This window comes from Polypterus senegalus, chromosome 16, assembly GCF_016835505.1.
Source record: "Polypterus senegalus isolate Bchr_013 chromosome 16, ASM1683550v1, whole genome shotgun sequence".
Lineage (NCBI taxonomy): Eukaryota > Metazoa > Chordata > Cladistia > Polypteriformes > Polypteridae > Polypterus > Polypterus senegalus.
The window spans coordinates 55,631,885-55,653,750 of NC_053169.1; the positions used below are offsets into that span (position 1 = coordinate 55,631,885).

Below are 21,866 nucleotides of genomic sequence, written 5' to 3' on the forward strand. Positions count from 1 at the left end.
AGGCTGGGCCTGTTAAAGCCCATTGAGCAACTTCTTGTGTGATTTTGGGCTATGCAAAAATAAATTGTATTGTATTGTAATTGGTAGTAACTGCATCTTTGGGTTTGATGTCTAAAGTGACACCACCTATATATGCTATAAATTAGGGGTTTTCAAACTTGGTCCTAGGGGCCCACTGTGGTTTCAGGTTCTTATTTCAACCAGATTCATAATTAGTGACAACTGATAACACTGATCTAATTTAAGTAGCTGGTATTTTTTTTTATCTTATCTTATTCTACATTCAGAAAAGCACAACAGCATAATTTTTTGATTAAAATTTCTAGTTTTTCTATATATTTAAATGCTTAACTCCCTTGTGTTGAGTTAATTATATTTTGCCCTTTCTCTGTGTAGTTTACTCCCTTCATGGTATCTTAATAATGACAATTAAAGATGAGCACAGCAGACACCCAGGCAAACAACATTCAATCATGAAAGGCTGCAACTACTTTAGTATCTGACCTACTAATTAGTAAATAATGGACTAATTAAACAATTAGAACACCTGGGAAAGCAGAAGGAAAATCAAGATGAAAATATCATTGACAAGAAAAAAATATGCCCATACAACTGCTTAGTACATTTTTTAACAAATTTAGTTTTCTTATTTCTATATTGCTCCCAAAACACAGAATCTGGGGATAACAGTTCACTCGATTAGCCTAGGAGGCCAATTAAAAACAGAAGCTGGTTGGAACAAAAGCCTGCAGCCGCAGAGGGAATTTGAGAACCCCTGTATATATTTATAGTATAAATAGTCACAGATTCATTCACATCATAAAGAAATACTGAATGTGGTATCTATAACAATTCACATGTAAGTGATTTTAACAAAATATGCTTCACGGCAAGTCAAATACAATTGTCACTATGTGTAAGAACATGCCAAGCATTTTGAAAATACCTGCTGAAAAATGCAAAATTAAGTCATCGATTGATCATAAAAATGAACGTTCTCAAACGCAGTCAACCGATCAAAGACAGATACAGTGCATGACCCTTTAAACTTATGGTTTATTTTTTTTCTGTTCCCACTGTAAGTATTTATGTTACTTTTTCACGTAGTATCACTTTGAGCGACACCTTGCCCACGTCGCGACTGCAGATATCTAGTAACTGCTTGCCTGTGCATATACCCGTGTCACGTGTGTTTGGGCTGCCCAATCAGCGTTTAGCGTTACCGCTCCGCCTCAGGTTGTTCGGGTCGCTATCTCAGAGTGATGGCGGCGCCTTCGTGTGGATTGTTTTGAATTGGTTTTCCTCGGTGTGTCAGGATTTTTTTTCCTGTTCTTTGGGGGGGTGGGGAGGGATTGGGGGGATTAATGCTTGTATGGAAATTAAGAGTCGCTCTCAGGTTGTATGCAAGAGGCCCAGGTTGAGTAAATGTGTGCGGAGAAAGCCGTCTCGATTGGGAGTTTCAAATTTACAAATTCGTAGGTACTCGCTGCTGCTTTGATTAAAAGGCGAGGCAAAGCAATTGAGAAAGAAAAGCAGAAAGGTTTAAAGTAACCTGTCCATGACTCGGAGGAAGGTGCTACGGTGTTATTCACCCCTCTTTTGACAAGTGTGCCGACGATACGGGGAGAGCGAATGGCAGCGGCAATATGGGACATGGACACGAAACCCTTTCCTTGGAAACGTGTTGGCTGAATTCGCGGAAACTCTTCAGCAATCCACAGAAAACTCCGTGACTTGATACCCGTATCTGTTTGGACATCGTGTCTTCTGATGAATGCATAAATGTCAGTAAACCACCAAAACATCAACATTTCGAGAAGGGAAGGTGAAGCGCTTTTATCTGTTGTAGTGGACTGTGCACCTCCGCGACTGCGCTTTTTTTGGTAGGGATTAAGAAAAGCTTGAGCCTCACTGGACCCCCAGCATAGCGGATTGGATTTTAGCTCAGACATTGTGTGATTTTTATTTTTTTTTTTTTATGAAAGTATATTTGCCTGCTGATCAATTAAATACGGAGCGACTCTCGTGCCATCGGACAGGGTGCCTGTCCCTTGCTGCAATAGAACCGCCTGGCCCCGGCTCTGTCTTTTACATGCGCTGGATCGTGAACCCCCTATGGTGAAGCTGCCACCGACAGATGGATTTCCCGCGGACCGGCTTCCCGGACGCCGGGGGGCGACACGGACTCAATCCGGAGAGTCCAGTCAGCAGCTCCCTGAGCTCCAGAGTCCTCTCGGCGGCCAACCCGCTTTGGACTGCCGCGTTTGACTACGAAGCCAGCGGTGAGGATGAACTCAGCCTGAGGCGGGGGGACGTCGTGGAGGTGCTCTCCAAAGATGCTGCTATCTCCGGAGACGAGGGATGGTGGACTGGAAAGATCCGTCACCGTGTTGGCATATTCCCTTCCAATTACGTGACTTATCAGCCGGCTATCTACCACAGGCTCTCACCCCGGTTAGATGCACCTGATGGCGACGGGGGAGGCCGTAGCTCACCGGTGCAGATCAGCTTTACCGAACTCTTCCTAGAGGAGGTCATCGGGGTAGGCGGCTTTGGTAAAGTTTACAAAGGTACGTGGCGAGAACAGGAGGTGGCCGTGAAGGCAGCCCGCCAGGATCCCGACGAGGACATCACCGCGACGGCCGAGAGCGTGAGGCAAGAGGCGAAACTCTTCTCCATGCTCCGCCACCCTAACATCATCAAACTAGAAGGAGTGTGCCTTACTGAACCCAACCTGTGCCTTGTGATGGAATATGCCCGAGGTGGAACTTTGAATCGGGCTTTGACTGGTCGCAGGATACCACCTCACATCTTGGTGGACTGGGCAGTGCAGATTGCCAGGGGCATGCAATACCTGCACGAAGATGCGGTTGTTCCTATCATACACAGGGACCTCAAATCTAGCAATAGTAAGTTTGTTTAGTATTATTATTACTATTAGGTATTATTTATGAAAAAAAAAATGAAATTGATTATTTATTGTGGGATTGGTTGTTTATGAAGGACTTCACAATTCAATGTGCATGGCAGTGCTGGCACTTAGCGTAATTTGTGAAGTAATTTAAAGGACCAGTTATTTTATTTATTTTATTTTTTTTTTGCATGATCTCTGTTTAATCGAAGCAAAACTTGATGCATGTGACTGTCGTTTTTAGTTGCAGTTTGTTGTAAAATATTAATTTGTGTTACATTGTTTTGGAAAATGTATAAGAATATTCAATTTATTGTATTTTACACCACGCAAACACGTTCTCCTTTTTATTCAAACTGTGTCAGAAATCTCACTTCAAATATAAGAGTTAGTCACGCTCTTTCTGGAATGGTATTCAGATTTTGCATGCTGCTTCCTTCCTTGTGTCAGTGTGACACAGTTTTTCAGCATGACCAAGCTTTCGTTTGATGAGGATGCTTTGACAGTTATTTATTCTAGCTGACAAGCTGCCATAGGAGTGCTGCACAGTTGCTAGGCAAAAACAACTTATACCTCTGACAGTACGTGTCCTTTTGCATACAAGCATGTTCAGTTTGCATTGTTTGTCCCAAACAAGAAAAGGTGTGCATTTCTGTAATTTCTGATCGGGTTGGAAAGCATGCTGGCTGGGCATGATGGGTTTGTAAAACATTTTAATGAGTTTTAAGTTTTATTAGCCTTTTAACTTGATAGAATTGTTATTAGAAAAATTAATTCAAGCAAAATGTAAACATTTTAGAGGGTTAAAGATTAATGCATGTAAACATAAAATTGTTTTGTGCTCTTTAATCGTATAAGTGGTGGTTCATGTTTTGCTATGTAATTTGGTTTTCTGAAAGTTCTTATCTTACTCACTCAAAACAAGATTTGGAACTCTTCTCTTTATGTTCAGTTTCAGTCACACTGTATTTACTATAAGGAGGTTACAAGAAAGGTAGATATTACACAATACACAAATACAAATTGTACCATGGCCATAATGGGGTAAAATTACAGTAAAAGAATTGGGGGGTGTTGGCTCATGTGTGAAATGGAAGTGGAACAATGGTAGGCACTGTGGCTCAGAGTCTTTGATTCGAATCACGTGTCTAGTCATATCATATCTAGAGTTTTCATGTTTTCCCTTGTAACTGAGTTTGCTTTTGGTGTCTTCCATAAATTACTATTTTGGCACTAAATTGACCGCCTACTCCCCCTCGTCACAAATCTTCTAACCTCCATCCAGTAATGAGGTTATAGACTTATGACCCTCTCCCATATCTGTGGTAAGTGAGCTTAACAGTCTCAAAATAAAACCTTAAAACTCTTTATTGGGCCAAAGCAAATTTATCATTAGCAGTGTGCATCGAATAGGTTCAATATTTTTTAAGTTGAAGTTGTTTCTTCAAAAACATGGTATATATGCATTTTTCATGCAAAATTGTGTATATAAAAGAAAATCCTGGAATGTAAAAGCCAGGCGACGAGAAGTGATCTTCTCGGAAGCTCTCGAAAAACATTTTAAAGACCCGCGGAGACGAAAGAGAATGGGCAAAAAAAAAAAAAAAAAAAAAAAAGTAGTGTAACGAGAAGCAGCACACCCCACCGATACAGGTGTCTCAGTGCATATGAAGCGTATAAAGGACAATATGTTATAAGTGAAACGTCGACGAATAAAAGATTGCATTAGCGTAAAAAAAAAAAAAGGAAATTAATATGGACCCGGTGTCATTTAAAAAAATAGCAGGTCAAAGCGAGGTCAGAAATAAAAGAAAATGAGCAGAAGAAAAGTATTTTCACATTTGCATCATTTAATGCACAAAACGTAGATTTACACAATAATGGAACATACAGTATGAGAATCTGTGGACCTGCAACAGTTAAAGCTACTTCAAGTTTAATTTAAAAGAAACCACAATTCGGTGAGGTGTATATTTATGATCACGGAGAAGCAATCACAATGAGAGCAGCAGCGACACAAAGTAGCAAAAAGATCAGCGGCTGTACAGGCTTTAAAAATATCGTCGCGCTGCCCTTCTCGCAAAAAATACAAACCCACCCCTCGGACAATGGGAGCAGCGTTCTACATCCTGCACAAAAAAGAATTTAACCACGCCCAGGATAGGAAATAAAGGACAACTATTGTTTTTACATTGTCACGCAAGACCACGCAGTGAGCCATCATTTAAAAGAAGTTCACAGACACCAAACCTAACAGTTGTTGGATTGCATTTTGCAGAGAAGCATCATGTGCTCCCAGCTCTTAAAATAACGACATGCGACAGGCAGAAGATGTAGCTCGCAAGCAGCAAAAAGACAGCAAATGATCCAAAGGCATATCCTTAGCGTGCATTTAGCCAAACCCCTCCTTCCCAACACGAGCAGCATTATATGTCTGGCAACAAAGAGATGTAACCACGCATGGGGCTGGAAATAAAGGACAAGTATGGTTTTTACAAAAGTTTTTAAAGTGAAAGTGAAAATAATGCATATGTAATAATTCACAAGAAAATTACAATCTCTTTAAATTGTATATTGCCTGCCTAAGGTAAAGTCATCCCTGATGGAGGATCACAGGAATTGTGGGAAAGAGGGGTACTTTCATCGGATTAGTGCTATTTCTGATGTGGAATGGCAAAATGGGGGAGGCAGCTTGATGAATGAGGTCTCCAGGACTTAAAACAAATCCAAATCATATTATGTGATATCATCTCATGTGAAATTCTACTCCATACTTCTAGAATTTTTATTTTTATACTGTATTGAGGGTTTATTCTGTTCTATGTATTGTACTGTGTTGTATTGACTCCCTTCTTGACACCCACTGCACGCCCAACCTACCTGGAAAGGGGGTCTCTCTTTGAACTGCCTTTTTCTTCGAATTTTTCCCTAAACAGGTTTTTTTTTTTTTGGGGAGTTTCAAGGCTTGGAGGCTGTCAGGAGGCAGGGTCTGTTAAAGTCCATTGCGACACTTCATGTGTGATAAAATAAATTGTATTATATTGTATATCTAGTAAACCAAACATGGGGGTGGGCAAGTGAAGCGGGCAGGGGGCGGAGACCCCTAGTACATATAAAAGGCAAAGCCCTCACTGACTCATCACTAATTCTCCAACTTCCCGTGTAGGTAGAGGGCTGAAATTTGGCAGGCTCATTCCTTACAGCTTACTTACAAAAGTTAGGCAGGTTTCATTTTGAAATTCTACGCGTAACGGTCATAAGTGGAACGTACTTGCGTACATATATACGGCCATAGCCTGCAGCTCGGTCACCGTGTGAGGTGGAGTTGCGTCCTCAATCAGCACGCCTCCCATGTAATTGACTGCCTGCCTGCCCATATAAGGCCGTCCACCAGCGGCAATCCAATAGACACGCTGCCGCTAAATATTCGCGGGTGAAGGACTGTGCTTATGCAAACAAAGATGAGATGGGCAGGGGTAGACTAGTGTTTGGCACAAACTCGGCGAAAGTGCGAGAAACTTTTAAGTGCTGGGTCTTAGCTAACATTAAATAAAGCTGTGGACATCGCAAGATCACACGAGATAGCACAAGCACAGCTGAGAACCTTAGATGCATGTACTCCAAGCGGCTCACGTGAACTGACTGTGAACGCAGTACGCAGAGAAAAAGCAACAGCTCCAAAGAGCACTAAACAAAAAACACATTACACAATTGAGAAGACAGCAAAAGAATATGAAGCGACTGATGTATACACGCATATTCATAAGTTCACCTACTGCGTAAACAAACCACACAGTGGAAAAAGTCAATGTCCAGCTAAAGGAAGACAGTGTAAAAAATGTGGTAAATTGAAGCACTTCGCTAAAGTTTGCAGGACTGGGAAAGGTAAACCCATGTATGCAGTGTGTGATGTCTCAGATAGAGGAAGAGGAAGACGAGCTGTTTATTGATGCAGTAATATAGGAACAACCCTCTGACGCTAAACAAGCCTTTGTAGACATATCAATAGGAAAGCAAGGTGTAACGCTTAAGTTTAAATTACGTTCATACAGTGGTGTGAAAAACTATTTGCCCCCTTCCTGATTTCTTATTCTTTTGCATGTTTGTCACACAAAATGTTTCTGATCATCAAACACATTTAACCATTAGTCAAATATAACACAAGTAAACACAAAATGCAGTTTTTAAATGATGGTTTTATTATTTAGGGAGAAACCCAAAATCCAAACCTACATGGAACCCTGTGTGAAAATCAATAGTAATTGCCCCTTGTTAAAAATAACCTAACTGTGGTGTATCACACCTGAGTTCAATTTCCGGAGCCACCCCAGGCCTGATTACTGCCACACCTGTTTCAATCAAGAAATCACTTAAATAGGAGCTGCCTGACACAGAGAAGTAGACCAAAAGCACCTCAAAAGCTAGACATCATGCCAAGATCCAAAGAAATTCAGGAACAAATGAGAGCAGAAGTAATTGAGAGCTATCAGTCTGGTAAAGGTTATAAAGCCATTTCTAAAGCGAACCACAGTGAGAGCCATTATCCACAAATGGCAAAAACATGGAACAGTGGTGAACCTTCCCAGGAGTGGCCGGCCGACCAAAATTATCCCAAGAGCGCAGAGACGACTCATCCGAGAGGTCACAAAAGACCCCAGGACAACGTCTAAAGAACTGCAGGCCTCACTTGCCTCAATTAAGGTCAGTGTTCACGACTCCACCATAAGAAAGAGACTGGCAAAACGGCCTGCATGGCAGATTTCCAAGACGCAAACCACTGTTAAGCAAAAGAACATTAGGGCTCGTCTCAATTGTGCTAAGAAACATCTCAATGATTGCCAAGACGTTTGGGGAAAATACCTTGTGGACTGATGAGACAAAAGTTGAACTTTCTGGAAGGCAAATGTCCCGTTACATCTGGCGTAAAAGGAACACAGCATTTCAGAAAAAGAACATCATACCAACAGTAAAATATGGTGGTGGTAGTGTGATGGTGGGGTTGTTTTGCTGCTTCAGGACCTGGAAGGCTTGCTGTGATAGATGGAACCATGAATTCTACTGTCTACCAAAAAATCCTAAGGAGAATGTCCGGCCTTCTGTTCGTCAACTCAAGCTGAAGCGATCTTGGGTGCTGCAACAGGACAATGACCCAAAACACACCAGCAAATCCACCTCTGAATGGCTGAAGAAAAACAAAATGAAGACTTTGGATTGGCCTAGTCAAAGTCCTGACCTGAATCCAATTGAGATGCTATGGCATGACCTTAAAAAGGCGGTTCATGCTAGAAAACCCTCAAATAAAGCTGAATTACAACAATTCTGCAAAGATGAGTGGGCCAAAATTCCTCCAGAGCGCTGTAAAAGACTCATTGCAAGTTATCGCAAACGCTTGATTGCAGTTATTGCTGCTAAGGGTGGCCCAACCAGTTATTAGGTTCAGGGGGCAATTACTTTTCACACAGGGCCATGTAGGTTTGGATTTTTTTCTCCCTAAATAATAAAAAACATTTAAAAACTGCATTTTGTGTTTACTTGTGTTATATTTGACTAATGGTTAAATGTGTTTGATGATCAGAAACATTTTGTGTGACAAACATGCAAAAGAATAAGAAATCAGGAAGGGGGCAAGTAGTTTTTCACACCACTGTAGACACGCTGCCGCTAAATATTCACAGGCAAATCCACAACTTAATACCGGGAATGCACAAGCCTTTGTAGACAGATCAATAGGAAAGCAAGGTGTAAAGCTTAAGTTTAAATTACGTTCATAGACACGCTGCCGCTAAATATTCACAGGCAAATCCACAACTTAATACTGGGAATGCCTGTTAAACATCTTTGATTCACGAGTACCGATTTGGGTGGTGATCACTTCGATGAATGAAACCTGTTATCTTTACAATGGTTGACAACGAAAATGAGATGGTCAGGGATAGACTAGACAAACACGGAATGTAACTTGAACACAACACGAACCTGATTGAAAGAAATAATGATAATCAAATCCTTGATGACAGCAACACTCATAACACAAAACAATTACATTGACAATCATGTTACAGTACTTATAAAATGTTTCCTTTTCTTTTTCATAACTTCTTTAACACACTAATTCTTCGCTGCGAAGCGCGGGTATTTTGCTAGTAGATATATAAAATTAAGTCTTTTAGTATTTGTCACAGACCTGCTACTCTCTTACTGTCATTTGCACACTCGTTAGGTTGAGCCAAGGAGTGTGCCTTCATTGAAATCTTAAACTGCATTAGGATACAATAAAGTTGCATGTAAAAATTAAATAAGACTGAGCGTGGGATCTAAAATATTAAATTATGTAGCAGGTTTTTTAAACATCAACACTTTTCTAAATTAAATTCCTGTAAGATCCATTTTTTGGTGGTATTTTTATATTTTATTTTAAATTGTGACTTGATTATGTTATTTAAATAACATTTTATTGTTTGGCTATGATTTATTGTTTAAGCCTACTTTTTTCCTTTTGAAATGTTAGAATTAGTGACTAATAAGGCATTTATTGGTCTTGCCTTTTTTAGTACTATTACAGAGAAATTCAAAGTGTTTAAAACTGTACAGCATTAGGCCCTGTTTCCTGCTCAGCAGCAAATGGACAATAGGCAGTATATTAAAAAAATCATTACATTTATATAGTGCTTTTTAAGACACTTTAGCCACTTTAACCACCACCAATGTGCAGAACCCATCTGGATGATGCAATAGCAGCAATTTTTGCTCCAGTATTCTCCACACACAATAGCTATTAGTTGGTGAAGGATTGAGAGAAAGAAAATGATTGGAGGGCCAGAATTGACACGGCAGTGAAAGGCAATTTAGGTTGGACTTTCAGGTACTCCCTACTCTTTTTGATGGATGCCTAGGGATCTTTTTCTGACCAAAGAGAGTCAGGATTTCGATTTTTCATTTCATCCAAAGGACAGCCCCATTTTTGCAGCACAATGTCTCCGTCACTGCACTGGGGCATTAAGGTCAGTTTATACTTAATGCTCAGAACACATACGCGCATGCATCATGGCTGCCACACATTCCCAACATTCATTTGATGCCTTCTCTGAGCACTTCCTTAGAAATCAATGTGACTTGTGTGCAACACATCTCTTTAAATTGTGACATAAAAATTTATTTGTGGTAGTTTTTTTTTTTGTTTCTGTTTTTTTCACATATTCCATCTTCTGTACAGTTTTCTTACACCTTTGCATCATCATTGGAATGTATCAAAGCATATTTGAGCCACAGAGGAAAATAAATTACAGACACAGACACAGTGAAGTAAAAAAAACAAAAGAAAAGGTATTTTTCGTGATTGAAGTGGAAGATTCAACTCCTAGTTTATTTTGTCTTTTAAAGTAGTGCGTCATAAACGTCATCTTAAAACCAACCCATTTGTTAATCACTACTTGCTTTTGGGAGTTCCTCCTGAGCCGCAATAGGGAGTCGTGTCCCTGGTGTTCCCTGGCTGGAGTTTGCATATTGTCTTGGTGGGTTTTCGCAGTGTGCTCTGGTTTCCTTCCAAGGACAGGTTTGGTGATTTCTAAAGTGATGCTAGTGAATGTGTATGCTTATATTCACCGTGTGATGAGCTGATGCCCAGTTCAAGGATTTTTTTTCTCGCACCCGATGCTAGCTGGAATGGATGCATCCCTGGATTAATGGATGTGATCATTAAAATCCAACCTTTTCAGAAATATTGTGGCAAGGTGTCCTGGGAATGTAATAGATGTTGTGAGTAATTCACAACACAGCGAAGCCTAACATTTTATCACTGTAGCTGCTGGTGAGTAAGGCAGGATCAAGCATGGGTCAAACGTGTGCCGAAAGAAATCTCTTCGTTCAAAAATGTGTTTTAAAAGATTTAGTGAAAATTCAAAGCAAATAGTCCACATAAGAATAAAGAGAAAAAACATTGTTACATACGCAGAATAAAAGGGAAAAAAACTGGAAAAAATGTCTCTTCTGTAAACTTAGCTTTTCTGGTCAAACTTCAGCTGTTTCTGTACTTTACAATGCTGTACCTCACCTTCATTAGAGTACACTGTAAACGTTCGGCACTGCATGTTCAATAGAGCATGTTAGCTTTCATACTATCGGGCACATAAGGCACAGTTTAAAACCATGTGCCCTCCATGCCTTACACATGGCAAGGCAGGTAACTAACTTTAGGCTAATGTATAGGCTAGAAATAGTTAGAATATACCAATTCACTTCAACTTGTGGTCATTATAAGAATGTCCCATAGACTTTGCAGTAATATACAGGCAGTCCCTGTATATACGAGATCGTGACTGTAGATTTGTACTTAAGTTGAATTTATATGTAAGTTGGAACAGGTGCATTATTTTAACAAATGCTATTGTTGACCCGACTGTAACCAAGTGCTCTGCCAATGTATTATGGAGTTTCACCCCTCTCTGACCTTTTTAATATTTCCACTTTATTTTCAATGGTAATGGTTTTTTCTCTTCTTTACTGTATCGCCAGCACTTGCATCAGATTTGTGTTTCAGAGACATTCTTGAAGGTTGAAGACAAAAGGTTAATATAAGCTCTTCTGCACAGCATTATTCGTGCTATCACAGCAGGAAGGCACCCGTTGTCAACACGTCTGGTGTACTGACAAGAGACAACTTCCTGCTATGTGCTTAACAGTCCAAGCAGACTTGCTATTCAGAATGACTGGGGCGGCGAGGGGGGGTTCATCACTCGCCCACCACACAGTCACCTCCTTTACAGTATGCTGCCTGCAGTGTCCGCCCACCGAGAATGAACACGGTGTGACCAAAGGCGGGTAGTGAAGTGCCCAACCCCAATTTAACAGGCAGCCATCCAAGGAACACTACAATGCTACCCCCACCGGCATGTTCACCCTCAGTGGCCTCCGTTTAGCCACAACCGGGTCAGCGCTGGCAGCATTACCAGCCGTGTGTGCTGGGCATGCAGTGAAACGCCCCCCTCCACTCCATCCAGCCTGCATCCAGTCAAGAGAAGTAGCTGCGGCGGCGTAGTGGTTGGGCAGCGAACCATCGTCCTGCACCCGAGCGATAGCTGTGGCCCCGGTGACTATGGAGCACGGGTTACCGCTTTTCTGCTGGGAGCCACCTGAGGGACACTACACTGTGCGAGCAGCGAAATCGCCCTCCTCCAGCCACCGATAGCAGTATCCTCAGGCCGAAGATGATGGAGTGACAGTTATTGAGGCGCATGCGTTGCGGCTGTGGCCTCATTTGTAATTCGTAGGTCGGATGTCCATAACCTGGGGACTACCTATATAGGCAAACTTTTTAATATAACTTAAATAACTAGCAAATGGCTTATAATCAACTTGATGATATCTCTGCCACCTGGTGGAACCCTCCAAATTTACATAAAATATGTGTGCAAGTATAAACGGTATACATGTAGGTAGTCCCTAGGTTACAGACATCTGACTTACGAACGGAGCCGCAGCTGTGACGCATGCGCCTTCTTTGACCTGGGGATGCTGCAAGCAGTGGCTAGATGGAGGCTGGAGGGGGTGATTTTGCTGCTTGCGCAGCATAATGTCTCTCGAGCGGCTCCTGGGGGAAAGTGGTTTCACTGTCTGCCAACCACACACAGCTGCCCCGTTTGTTCTCGGTGGGTGGCTGGTAATGCTGCAAGCGGTGACCTGGTTGTAGCTGAATGGAGGCCATTGAGGGTGCATGGGGAGGCAGGGGATAACATTGTAGTGTGCCTTGGATGGCTGCCTGTTGAGTGGGAGTGGTGGCTGCACCGTGTTCGTTCTTGGTGGGCGGACGCTGCAGGCAGCATACTGCAGTGGAGGTGACTGAGGTGGGCTGGTGATGAACTGCCCCCTACTGCCCCCATTCATTCTCAATAGCAAGCCCGCTTGTACTGTTATGCACATAGCAGGAAGTTGTCTTGTCAGTACATCAGACGTGCTGACGAGGGGTGCCTTCCTGCTGTGATAGCGTGTACAGTGCTGTGCAGAAGAGCTCATCTTAGCCTTTTGTCTTCACACTTCAACAATGTCTCTGAAACACAAATTTGATGCAAGTGCTGGTGATAGAGTAAAGAAGAGAAAAACCATCACCATTGAAAATAAAGTAGAAATAAAGAGGTCAGAGAGAGGTGAAAAGCCATCATTCATTGGCAGAGCACTTGGTTACAGTCGGTCAATAATAGCATTTATTAAAATAATGTACCTGTTCTGACTTACTTACAAATTCATCTTAAGTACAAACCAACAGTCCCTATCTCGTACGTAACCTGGGGACTGCCTATACTGCTTCCGTCTCAGCAGTGTCCACAGGCGTATAAACTCGGCCTTAGGATCCACACGCAGATCATAGAGTAAGCATCCCCTGCTGACCTCGCCAACACCTCTTGAAGCATCAACCCAAGGTTTTCCTAGTTGGCCTCAAGTACTGACCGGGCCCAAAAATGCATAGCTTGAGGTGGATTACCTGTTCTGAAGAGCAGGTGGATTGAAGAAAGCAAATTTAGATATGTCTTATGTATATTTTTTTCTTGCAAACTGGTATGTATATATAAAATGGCAGTAAATTTGTTAAACAACAAGAAAACACAAATATATTTTTATTAGTTAAAATGTGTTTGTACATTAGTCTGCAGTGACTGGACACTATTGCAAAAATGTCACAACTTTGTTTACACTGTTACACAAACCTTTTCACACTTCTATGCATGACTCTAAAAAATGAGTTTTGGAGTATGGATAAATACCATTCCATCCTTTAATAGAATTTTTTACATTTTATTAATTTATTGTTGACTGTTTTCCTGAATTACGTGGATGGAAATGAAATGAAAGTATTAAAGGGCAACCATGTGAGGCCATCTTGAGTGACACCACTTGGGCCCTTTAACCAGCATGCTTTTAGCTTTGTAACAACTAATCAACTGAATGTTACCAGGTATGTGTGGTTTCTTGAGGTCACGATACAATAAATAAAGTTTGGCAATAAAGCACTGTGTGTGGTAGGTCTGCACATTTCAGTGAATAATAGCTTTTCTATTTTTCACTTTCCCTAAACACCAATGCATTTCAGTTATGGATCTGGTGCATTTAAAAAAAGCCTGTGTTCTTTGTAGTTATCTGTGTTGACAGATTTTTCTGACCTTACATGGTCCAGTGATTCCTTCAGGTCTGACAGTCCCCTATTGTTGTGTTTTGTTTTTTTTTTTTAAAGAAAGTTTACAAGCATTGAAAATGGCTCTCTTGACCAGGACAAAACAATCCTTTCTAACTTTGCAACAATCACAGTAATGTTCTCAGCATGTCTTTCTCTCATCCCATAATTAGGGCTGTATGTAGTGAAACACTAATCATCTTTACTGTTCCAGTAATAAACCAATCTTACCTTTTTTCTTTCTTACAAAACCATTAATTTCAGTTAATAAAGTAAACATTTTGTTTACATGTTCAATTTTCTAGCTGTCCATTTGCGTTTAAGGGTATTTAAAAGCATAAAAGGCAAGTTTACATAAAAGGTTTAATCATTAGACAAGGTGGAGCTTTGTGCTTCAGTTTGCAATAGCTGCACTGATATGTGGAGGAAAACTGAAGCCAATAATTGTTTTGAGTTTGTTAAAAATGCAGCTGAAATACTGGAACATATTTAAATAAAAAGTCTTTTGTCAAATGTATTGGTTTAACAAAGCATGGAATATTTAAGGTTAATTTGCATTTCTAGGCCTGGAGATGGCTACTACCTTCTACCAAAGTAAAGCCCGACTTTGACATCATATAGAGGGCACAAACAAACTACTTGCATTGTCCCTAACATTACATATAGTGTAAAGGCTTTAGACCAGATTATTCTGTGAATAGGTGGTTTCTAAATTTTCTGTTTTAATTAAATGCCAGATTTGGCATTAACACATTGTAAGTTTATCCACTTGTTCAGATGTTATTTAACTTTAATCACACTCACTGTTGTAAATATGTTCTTCAAAAAGCTTCTTGAGTTTATATTTCTTTTTTTTTAATATTGGGGACATTTCAGACTCATTACTACTTTATATAGCCTTTGTGTTTTCCAACACATTTATACAAATGGTCTTTAGACTTGCCTTTTGAAAAAAGTATTTTTTTTAAATTGCTGCTTCTTCTTTCAACTTGTTTTTATGGTAAATTGTCAACCTTTCCAAACTGTAATGTAATTTCCTCTATTATTACACCTTAGTTGACTGATCAGTGATTTAATGTATTGTAAAGGGCTCTGCATCCATTACCCTTGTCCAAGTATTTTAAAGTAGTCTTGAGTTATTTTCCATTACTGACCACATAAACAGGTTTGAATTTTGTCTGCTTTAGTAATATCTGTACACAAAATGTGCATTACTCTCTTATTCTTTGGGAATCTTGCTACATGTTTGTAATGCCATAACTTGAAGCTCCCACACAATGCAGGTAATGCGCCTCATTTGGGACTTCATGAGCAAGAGCTTGTTTCACACAAAGTCAAATTGGCGGTACCCAGGGATTCTCTGAAGAGACCCTGTACTGAAGGAGTCCAGTTGTCGTCTGCGGTCATTGAATAGTGTCCATGTCTTACAACCATGTAGCAAAACTAGGAGCACCAGGACTCTAAAGACTTGGACCTTTGTGCTTTTGCAGAGATACTGAGAGCTCCACACACCCCTTTCCTGCGACCTCATGACCACCTGTGCTGTCCCAGTCCATCTACTGACCTCGTAGTAAGAATCACGAGAGACATGAATCTTGCTGCTGAGGTAAGTAAATATCTCAACGAGGTCGAGATTCTCTCCACAAATGGACAAACTGCTGATGGCTGTGCGGAAGAGGTAATTAAAGGCCTGAATCTTGGTTTTTATCCAGGACATTCGCAAACCCAGACACTCAAGACTCCTCACTTAGATGCCCCACAGCCATTGCACCCAATGACTTTGCCCAACACCCAGTCCGTGCAAGCATTGAACAAAGTTGGAGCAAGAACACATCCCAGATGAACCCCAGAATCAACTGGTTAGTACGCAGAGGTTCTGCCTCAACTCTGCACAGCACTCATAGTAGCAGTGTACAGGCTGACTGTGACATCCAGATCCTTTGAAAATTGACATTATGGTGTCAAGATTAATGTGTTGTATAGCAACTCCTTGAAAACATTATTGGCTTAAAATTATAAGACTTTCAATACAGCCAAAGATACTCATATTAAAAATAAGTATATCGATTCAATATGGGGAATTCTACATGTGCATTTGTATAAAGTGCTTTTTTATGTTTTTTTTTTATTGTTAATATTTTTACTTTTTTGCTTTGTTTGAAAAACATGAAGTGTGTACAACTCTTGCATTAATTTATAAAAGAAGGTGAAAATTCAACTGCAAACTTGAAAGTGAATGTGATACTCAAACACGTCTTGCACAATAATGGGGTTTTCTGTCAGCATAAAGTGATATCATAAGGAAGAAAGTGAAAAGGGGTACAGGTCAGAATACTACCTCACTGTAAAGGAAGTGAAAAACCCAGATCAAATCTTCGGCAATTGCCAAAAATGTTCCCAAAAAAAAAATCTAAAGCTCAGTTAATGGACAGTGGGTGGAGCATGCAGGATCTGATTTCATACTTTGCAGCAGAAAATGTCATTTTATGGCTTGGGCTGGTGGACACCATCAATGAAAATCATGGAAGAAAGCTAAACTTGGTTTCTTCTCTTTCACTTTACAGAAAATTTCATTGCTTAATGTTTTAGGCACTGTCAGGTCAGCAGTCACATTAAGATGTAGAGTTTATTCAAAGCTCTGTGTACCTGGGCCATAGGTAACTAAAATGAACACTGATAAGTTTGAGAATGCTCATTTAAATGCTAATTTTTAATCTGTTGTAATAACTACAGAAAAATATATGGTTGTTATGTTCAGTTGTCTTTAAGTTGATCATAAATGGATGAATGGAAAACATTTGTTTAAAAATGTATTTCTGACCAATAGTCATTTTTACAAGTCCAAAATGTGAAGTGACCTGCAACACTGATGCCAATACAATGTTGCAATTTGTAGCAGCTCTGAGTCAACTTTGATTGTTTTTTTTAGCAATTTAGTTGTATGTAATAAACTAGCTTAAAAAAAAAACCAAAAAAAACCTGAAGTGGCCCATTTTTTTTTTTTTTTGTAACTTTCAGTAATGAGCAACATGCAGTATATCTGTACTGCTTCATGATTGAATGAATGAATTGTATGTGCTTGAATAGTTTTAAATAAATGTAATTTAATACATTTTCAGATGTGCTCAGTAATGCATGAAATGATTACATTTACAGTAAATAGTGTATTATATTGCATAATATAGTGGTCATAGGGTAATGTAACTGAAAATCTTTGCTCACATCAGTTGGGTCCTTAGAGGAAATGTTGGTCATTAGGTCTCGCATACAGTATTTTCTACAGCAAATGAAGTGATCAGGGATGACATTTCTATTTTGACAAAGGTGGTGATGTTAAATGAATTACAAATTGGATACAAATAAATGAAAAAAAATCATAAATAGTATACCAGGTAAAGGCTTTACGTAATGCTGGTTGTTATCATAAATATGAGTTGCCCTCTGCAGTTGCTATTGTGAAATTTACAAATGTTAATTTATGAAAAGGAGGTCTTTATAGCTACTGTAGGTGTTATAGCATCATTCTTCTTCTTTCGGCTGCTCCCGTTAGGGGTCTCCACAGCGGATCATCATCTTCCATATCTTTCTGTCCTCTGCATCTTGTTCTGTTGCACCCATCACCTGCATGTCCTCTCTCAATACATCCATAAACCTTCACTTAGGCCTTCCTCTTTTCCTGTTCCCTGGCAGTTCTATCCTTAGCATCCTTCTCCCAATATATCCAGCATCTCTCCTCTACACATGTCAAAACCAACGCAATCTCGCCTCTCTGACCGTCTCCCAACCGTCCAACTTGAGCTGACGCACTAATGTACTCATTTCTAATCCTATCCATCCTTATCTTCATCTTTAACTCTACCACATCCAGCTCTGTCTCCTGCTTTTTGGTCAGTGCCACCATCTTCAACCCATATAACATATCTCACTACTGTCCTGTAGACTTTCCCTTTCACTCTTGTTGATAACCTTCTGTCACAAATTACTCCTGACATTCTTCTCCACCCATTCCACCCTGCCTGTACTGTTCTGTACTGTTGATCCCAAGTATTTAAACTCCTCCACCTTCGCCAACTCTACTCCCCGCATCTTAACTATTCCACTGACCTCCCTCTCATTTACACACATGTATTCTGTCTTGTTCCTACTGACCTTCATTCCTGTCCTCTCTAGAGCATATCTCCTCCTCTCCAGGCTCTCCTCAACCTGCTCCCTACTTTCGCTACAGATCACAATGTCATCAGCAAACATCATAGTCCACGGGGACTACTGTCTAATCTCGTCTGTCAAACTGTCCATCACCATTGCAAATAAGAAAGGGCTCAGAGCCGATCCCTGATGTAATCCCACCTCCAACTTGAATGCATCTGTCACTCCTACCGCATACCTCACCACTTTCACACTTCCCTCGTACATATCCTGTACAACTCTTACGTACTTCTCTGCCACTCCTGACAGAATACCACAGCTCCTCTCGATGCACCCTGTCATATGCGTTCTCCACGTCCACAAAGACGCAATGCAACTCCTTCTGACCTTCTCTAAACTTCTCCATCAACATCCTCAGAGCAAATATTGCATCTGTGGTGCTCTTTCTTGGCATGAAACCTTACTGCTGCTCACTAATCATCACCTCACTTCTTAACCTAGCTTCCACTACTGTTTACCATAACTTCATGCTGCGGCTCATCAATTTTATTCCCCTCTGGTAACTGCAGTCCTGCATATCCCCCTTATTCTTAAATATCAGCACCAGTACACTTCTTCTCCACTCAGGCGTTCTCTCACTTTCCAAGATTCCATTAAACAATATGGTTAAAAACTCCACTGCCATCTCTCCTAGACACCTCCATGCTTCCATAGGTAAGTCATCTAGATCAACGGCCTTTCCATTTTTCATCCTCTTCATAGCTGTCCTTACTTCCTCCTTGCTAATCCGTTGCACTTCCTGATTCACTATCTCCATATCATCCAACCTCTCCTCTGTCTTGTTCTCTTTATTCATCAGCCTCTCAAAGTACTCTTTCCTCCTGCTTAACACACTCTCCTTGCTTGCGAGTACGTTTCCATCTTTATCCTTTATCACCCTAACCTGCTGCACATCTTTCCCAGCTCGGTCACTCTGTCTAACCCAAGAGTTCCCAAAGTGGTTGATATTGACCCCCAGGGGTCGATTTGAACTTTCTAGGGGTCGATAGTTTCAATAAAAAAAAAATTTGTGGGTCGACGACAGCAAAAATAAACCCCCTTACTACTGCTATTTGTTTACTTCAAAATATCTATGATTCCAATAGGTACCTAATTAAGAAGTAAAATAATTAAAAAAAAAAAACCCTTTTTTTGATAAAAACACATTACATACCAAACTTGCGAACGAAAAGGTAAAATGTGTCATTAAAAGACACATCAGAATGCATGAAAATACATGTATCACAAACATGTCTGTGCATTGTCTTATCGAACGTATCAAAGCAAGTGCGGACATGAAAAACCATTGTGTGTCCGCACTTGCTCGCGGTGGGACGAGACAACGGATATTCAATATTAGCAGGATCTTATCAGTCTTGTACGGTCATGCTTTCATAAAACAATTTAAATTGGTTTGTTTGATGTGACATGTACTTATTTGTGATTTGAACTTTGAATATAATTATTTATTGAAGAGCAGTACTACAAAAAATATAATCAGAGGACACAGTTTATTTATTCGAGTTTAAAAAAAATATCTTATGTTTATAAAGTACATACTTTATTGTTTTTTTTTTTTATCACAAGGGCCGTTGAAATTGTTTTTTAATAAAAGTTTTTATTTCTTCAGATAATAGTATGACTGAACCAAAAAAGAAATGCAGATAGTACAGCTTGGACTATTTGTACTTCTTTTGAATTTCCATATTTATTTCATAAATGTCAAAAATGTAAAAAAAACTAGTATTTTTTTGCCTTCATTTTCATTAGTGCAGGTTTCGATATTAAATGTTGCATAAGGTATTCCTTTTATCTTTTTCAATCATTAATTGCAAGTGATTAACATGAAAGGTTTGATATCTAGTGAAATATTTAATATCGAGTACAGTACAAAAATATTTATATGAGTAAGTAAAGTAAATGACTAGGGAGTCGATGGTTTTAAAAGTTTTTGGTAAAGGGGTCTGCGGCCGAATAAAGTTTGGGAACTTTTGGTCTAGCCAATCGGTACAGGTCCTTTTCTCCTTTCTTAGTGTCCAACCTCTCATACAATTTATACACCTTTTCTTTAGCCTTCACCACCTCTCTCTACAAGTTGCAGGCCTTATCTCCTTGTACTGTTGTCTACTTTCTGCATCTCTCTGACTCTCCAACTTCTTCTTTGCCGTCCTCTTCCTCTGTATACTCTGCTGTATTTCCTCATTCCACCACCAGGTTTCCTATTCCTCCTTCCAGATGTCGCTCCAAGCACCATTCTTGCTGTCACCCTTACTACATCTGCTGTAGTTTCCCAGCTGTCTGGTAACTCTTTACCTCCTCCCTAAACTCAATCATGCAGTCTTCCTTTTTCAACTTACACAATTTGATCCTTGGCTCTGCCCTCACTCTCTTCCCCTTGTTTATATCCAACGTCATCCTACAGACCACCATCCTATGCTACTTAAATACACTTTCCCCTACCACCACTTTGCAGTCTTCAATCTCCTTCAGATCAACTCTTCTGCATAGGATATAATCTACCTGTGTGCATCTTCCTCCACTCTTGTATGTAACCCTATGTTCCTCCCTCTTCTTAAAATACATATTCACCACGGCCATGTCCATCCTTTTGGCAAAATCCACTATCATCTGTCCTTCTTCATTCCTCTCCTTGACACCATACCTACCTCTCACCTCCTCGTCTCCATTATTCCCTTCACCAACATGCCCATTGAAATCCGCTCCAATTACCACTGTCTGTCCCGTGGGTACACTGTTCATCTCTTCATCCAACTTACTCCAGAAATCTTCTTTCTTACCCATTGTGCACCCAACTTGCAGTGCATATGCCCTAACAACATTCATCATCACACCTCCAATTTCCAGCTTCATAACCCCCTGACAGTCTTTTCACCTCCAAAACACTCTTGACATACTTTTCCTTCAGAATAACATTTCTCCTCCCATCCACACCATGATAGAACAATTTGAATCCACCTCTAATCCACCTGGCCTTACTCCCCCTTCCATTTAGTCTTTTGTATGCACAATATATCAGCCTTCCTTCTCTCCATCATATCTGCTAACTTTCTCCCCTTACTAGTCATACTGCCAACATTCAAAATTCCTACCCTCAGTTCCACTCTCATTACTTTCCTCCTCTCCTCCTGCCTCCGGACACGTCTCTCCCCTCTTCTTCTCCTTCTTCAGGGTACTGGTGGCAGTCATTGTTAACCTGGGGCTCGACCGATCCGGTATGGAAATTTGTATTGTTGTGAGCATATTAATCTGACAAAATTTTATACCAGATGCCCTTTCTGACGTAACCCTCCCCATTTATCTGGGCTTGGGACTGGCACGAAGAAACACACTGGTCTGTGCATCCCCTGTGGCTGGGTTAGGTGTTATAGCATCACTATTGTACATTATTTAAGGGGCAGTATGGTGGTGAAGTGGTAGTGCTAATGCCTCACAGTAAGCATGGAGTTTGCATGTTTTCTATTTGTACACTGATGTTTCCTCTAGGTGCCATGATTTTCTCACACAGTCCAAAGACATGCAGGTTATGGTGGGTTGATTGGTGTTGTGTCCAGGGACTGTTTTCAGCCTCACCACGCTATGCTTGCTAAA

General features: G+C 40.4%; 1 protein-coding gene across 2 annotated transcripts in view; it reads left to right on the forward strand.

Annotated features, from left to right (window-relative positions):
* The first annotated feature begins 1,342 nt into the window (after positions 1-1,342).
* The window catches only part of map3k21 (mitogen-activated protein kinase kinase kinase 21), a 103,717-nt gene continuing 83,193 nt past the window's right edge, over positions 1,343-21,866 (forward strand). Inside the window, exon 1 of one of the 2 annotated variants that reach the window (XM_039737726.1) lies at positions 1,343-2,909. In XM_039737726.1, coding sequence (XP_039593660.1) covers positions 2,138-2,909 — 772 coding nt within the window. In that variant the 5' untranslated portion in view covers positions 1,343-2,137. The remainder of the gene's footprint in view (positions 2,910-21,866) is intronic. The other variant, XM_039737727.1, reaches the window with a different exon arrangement.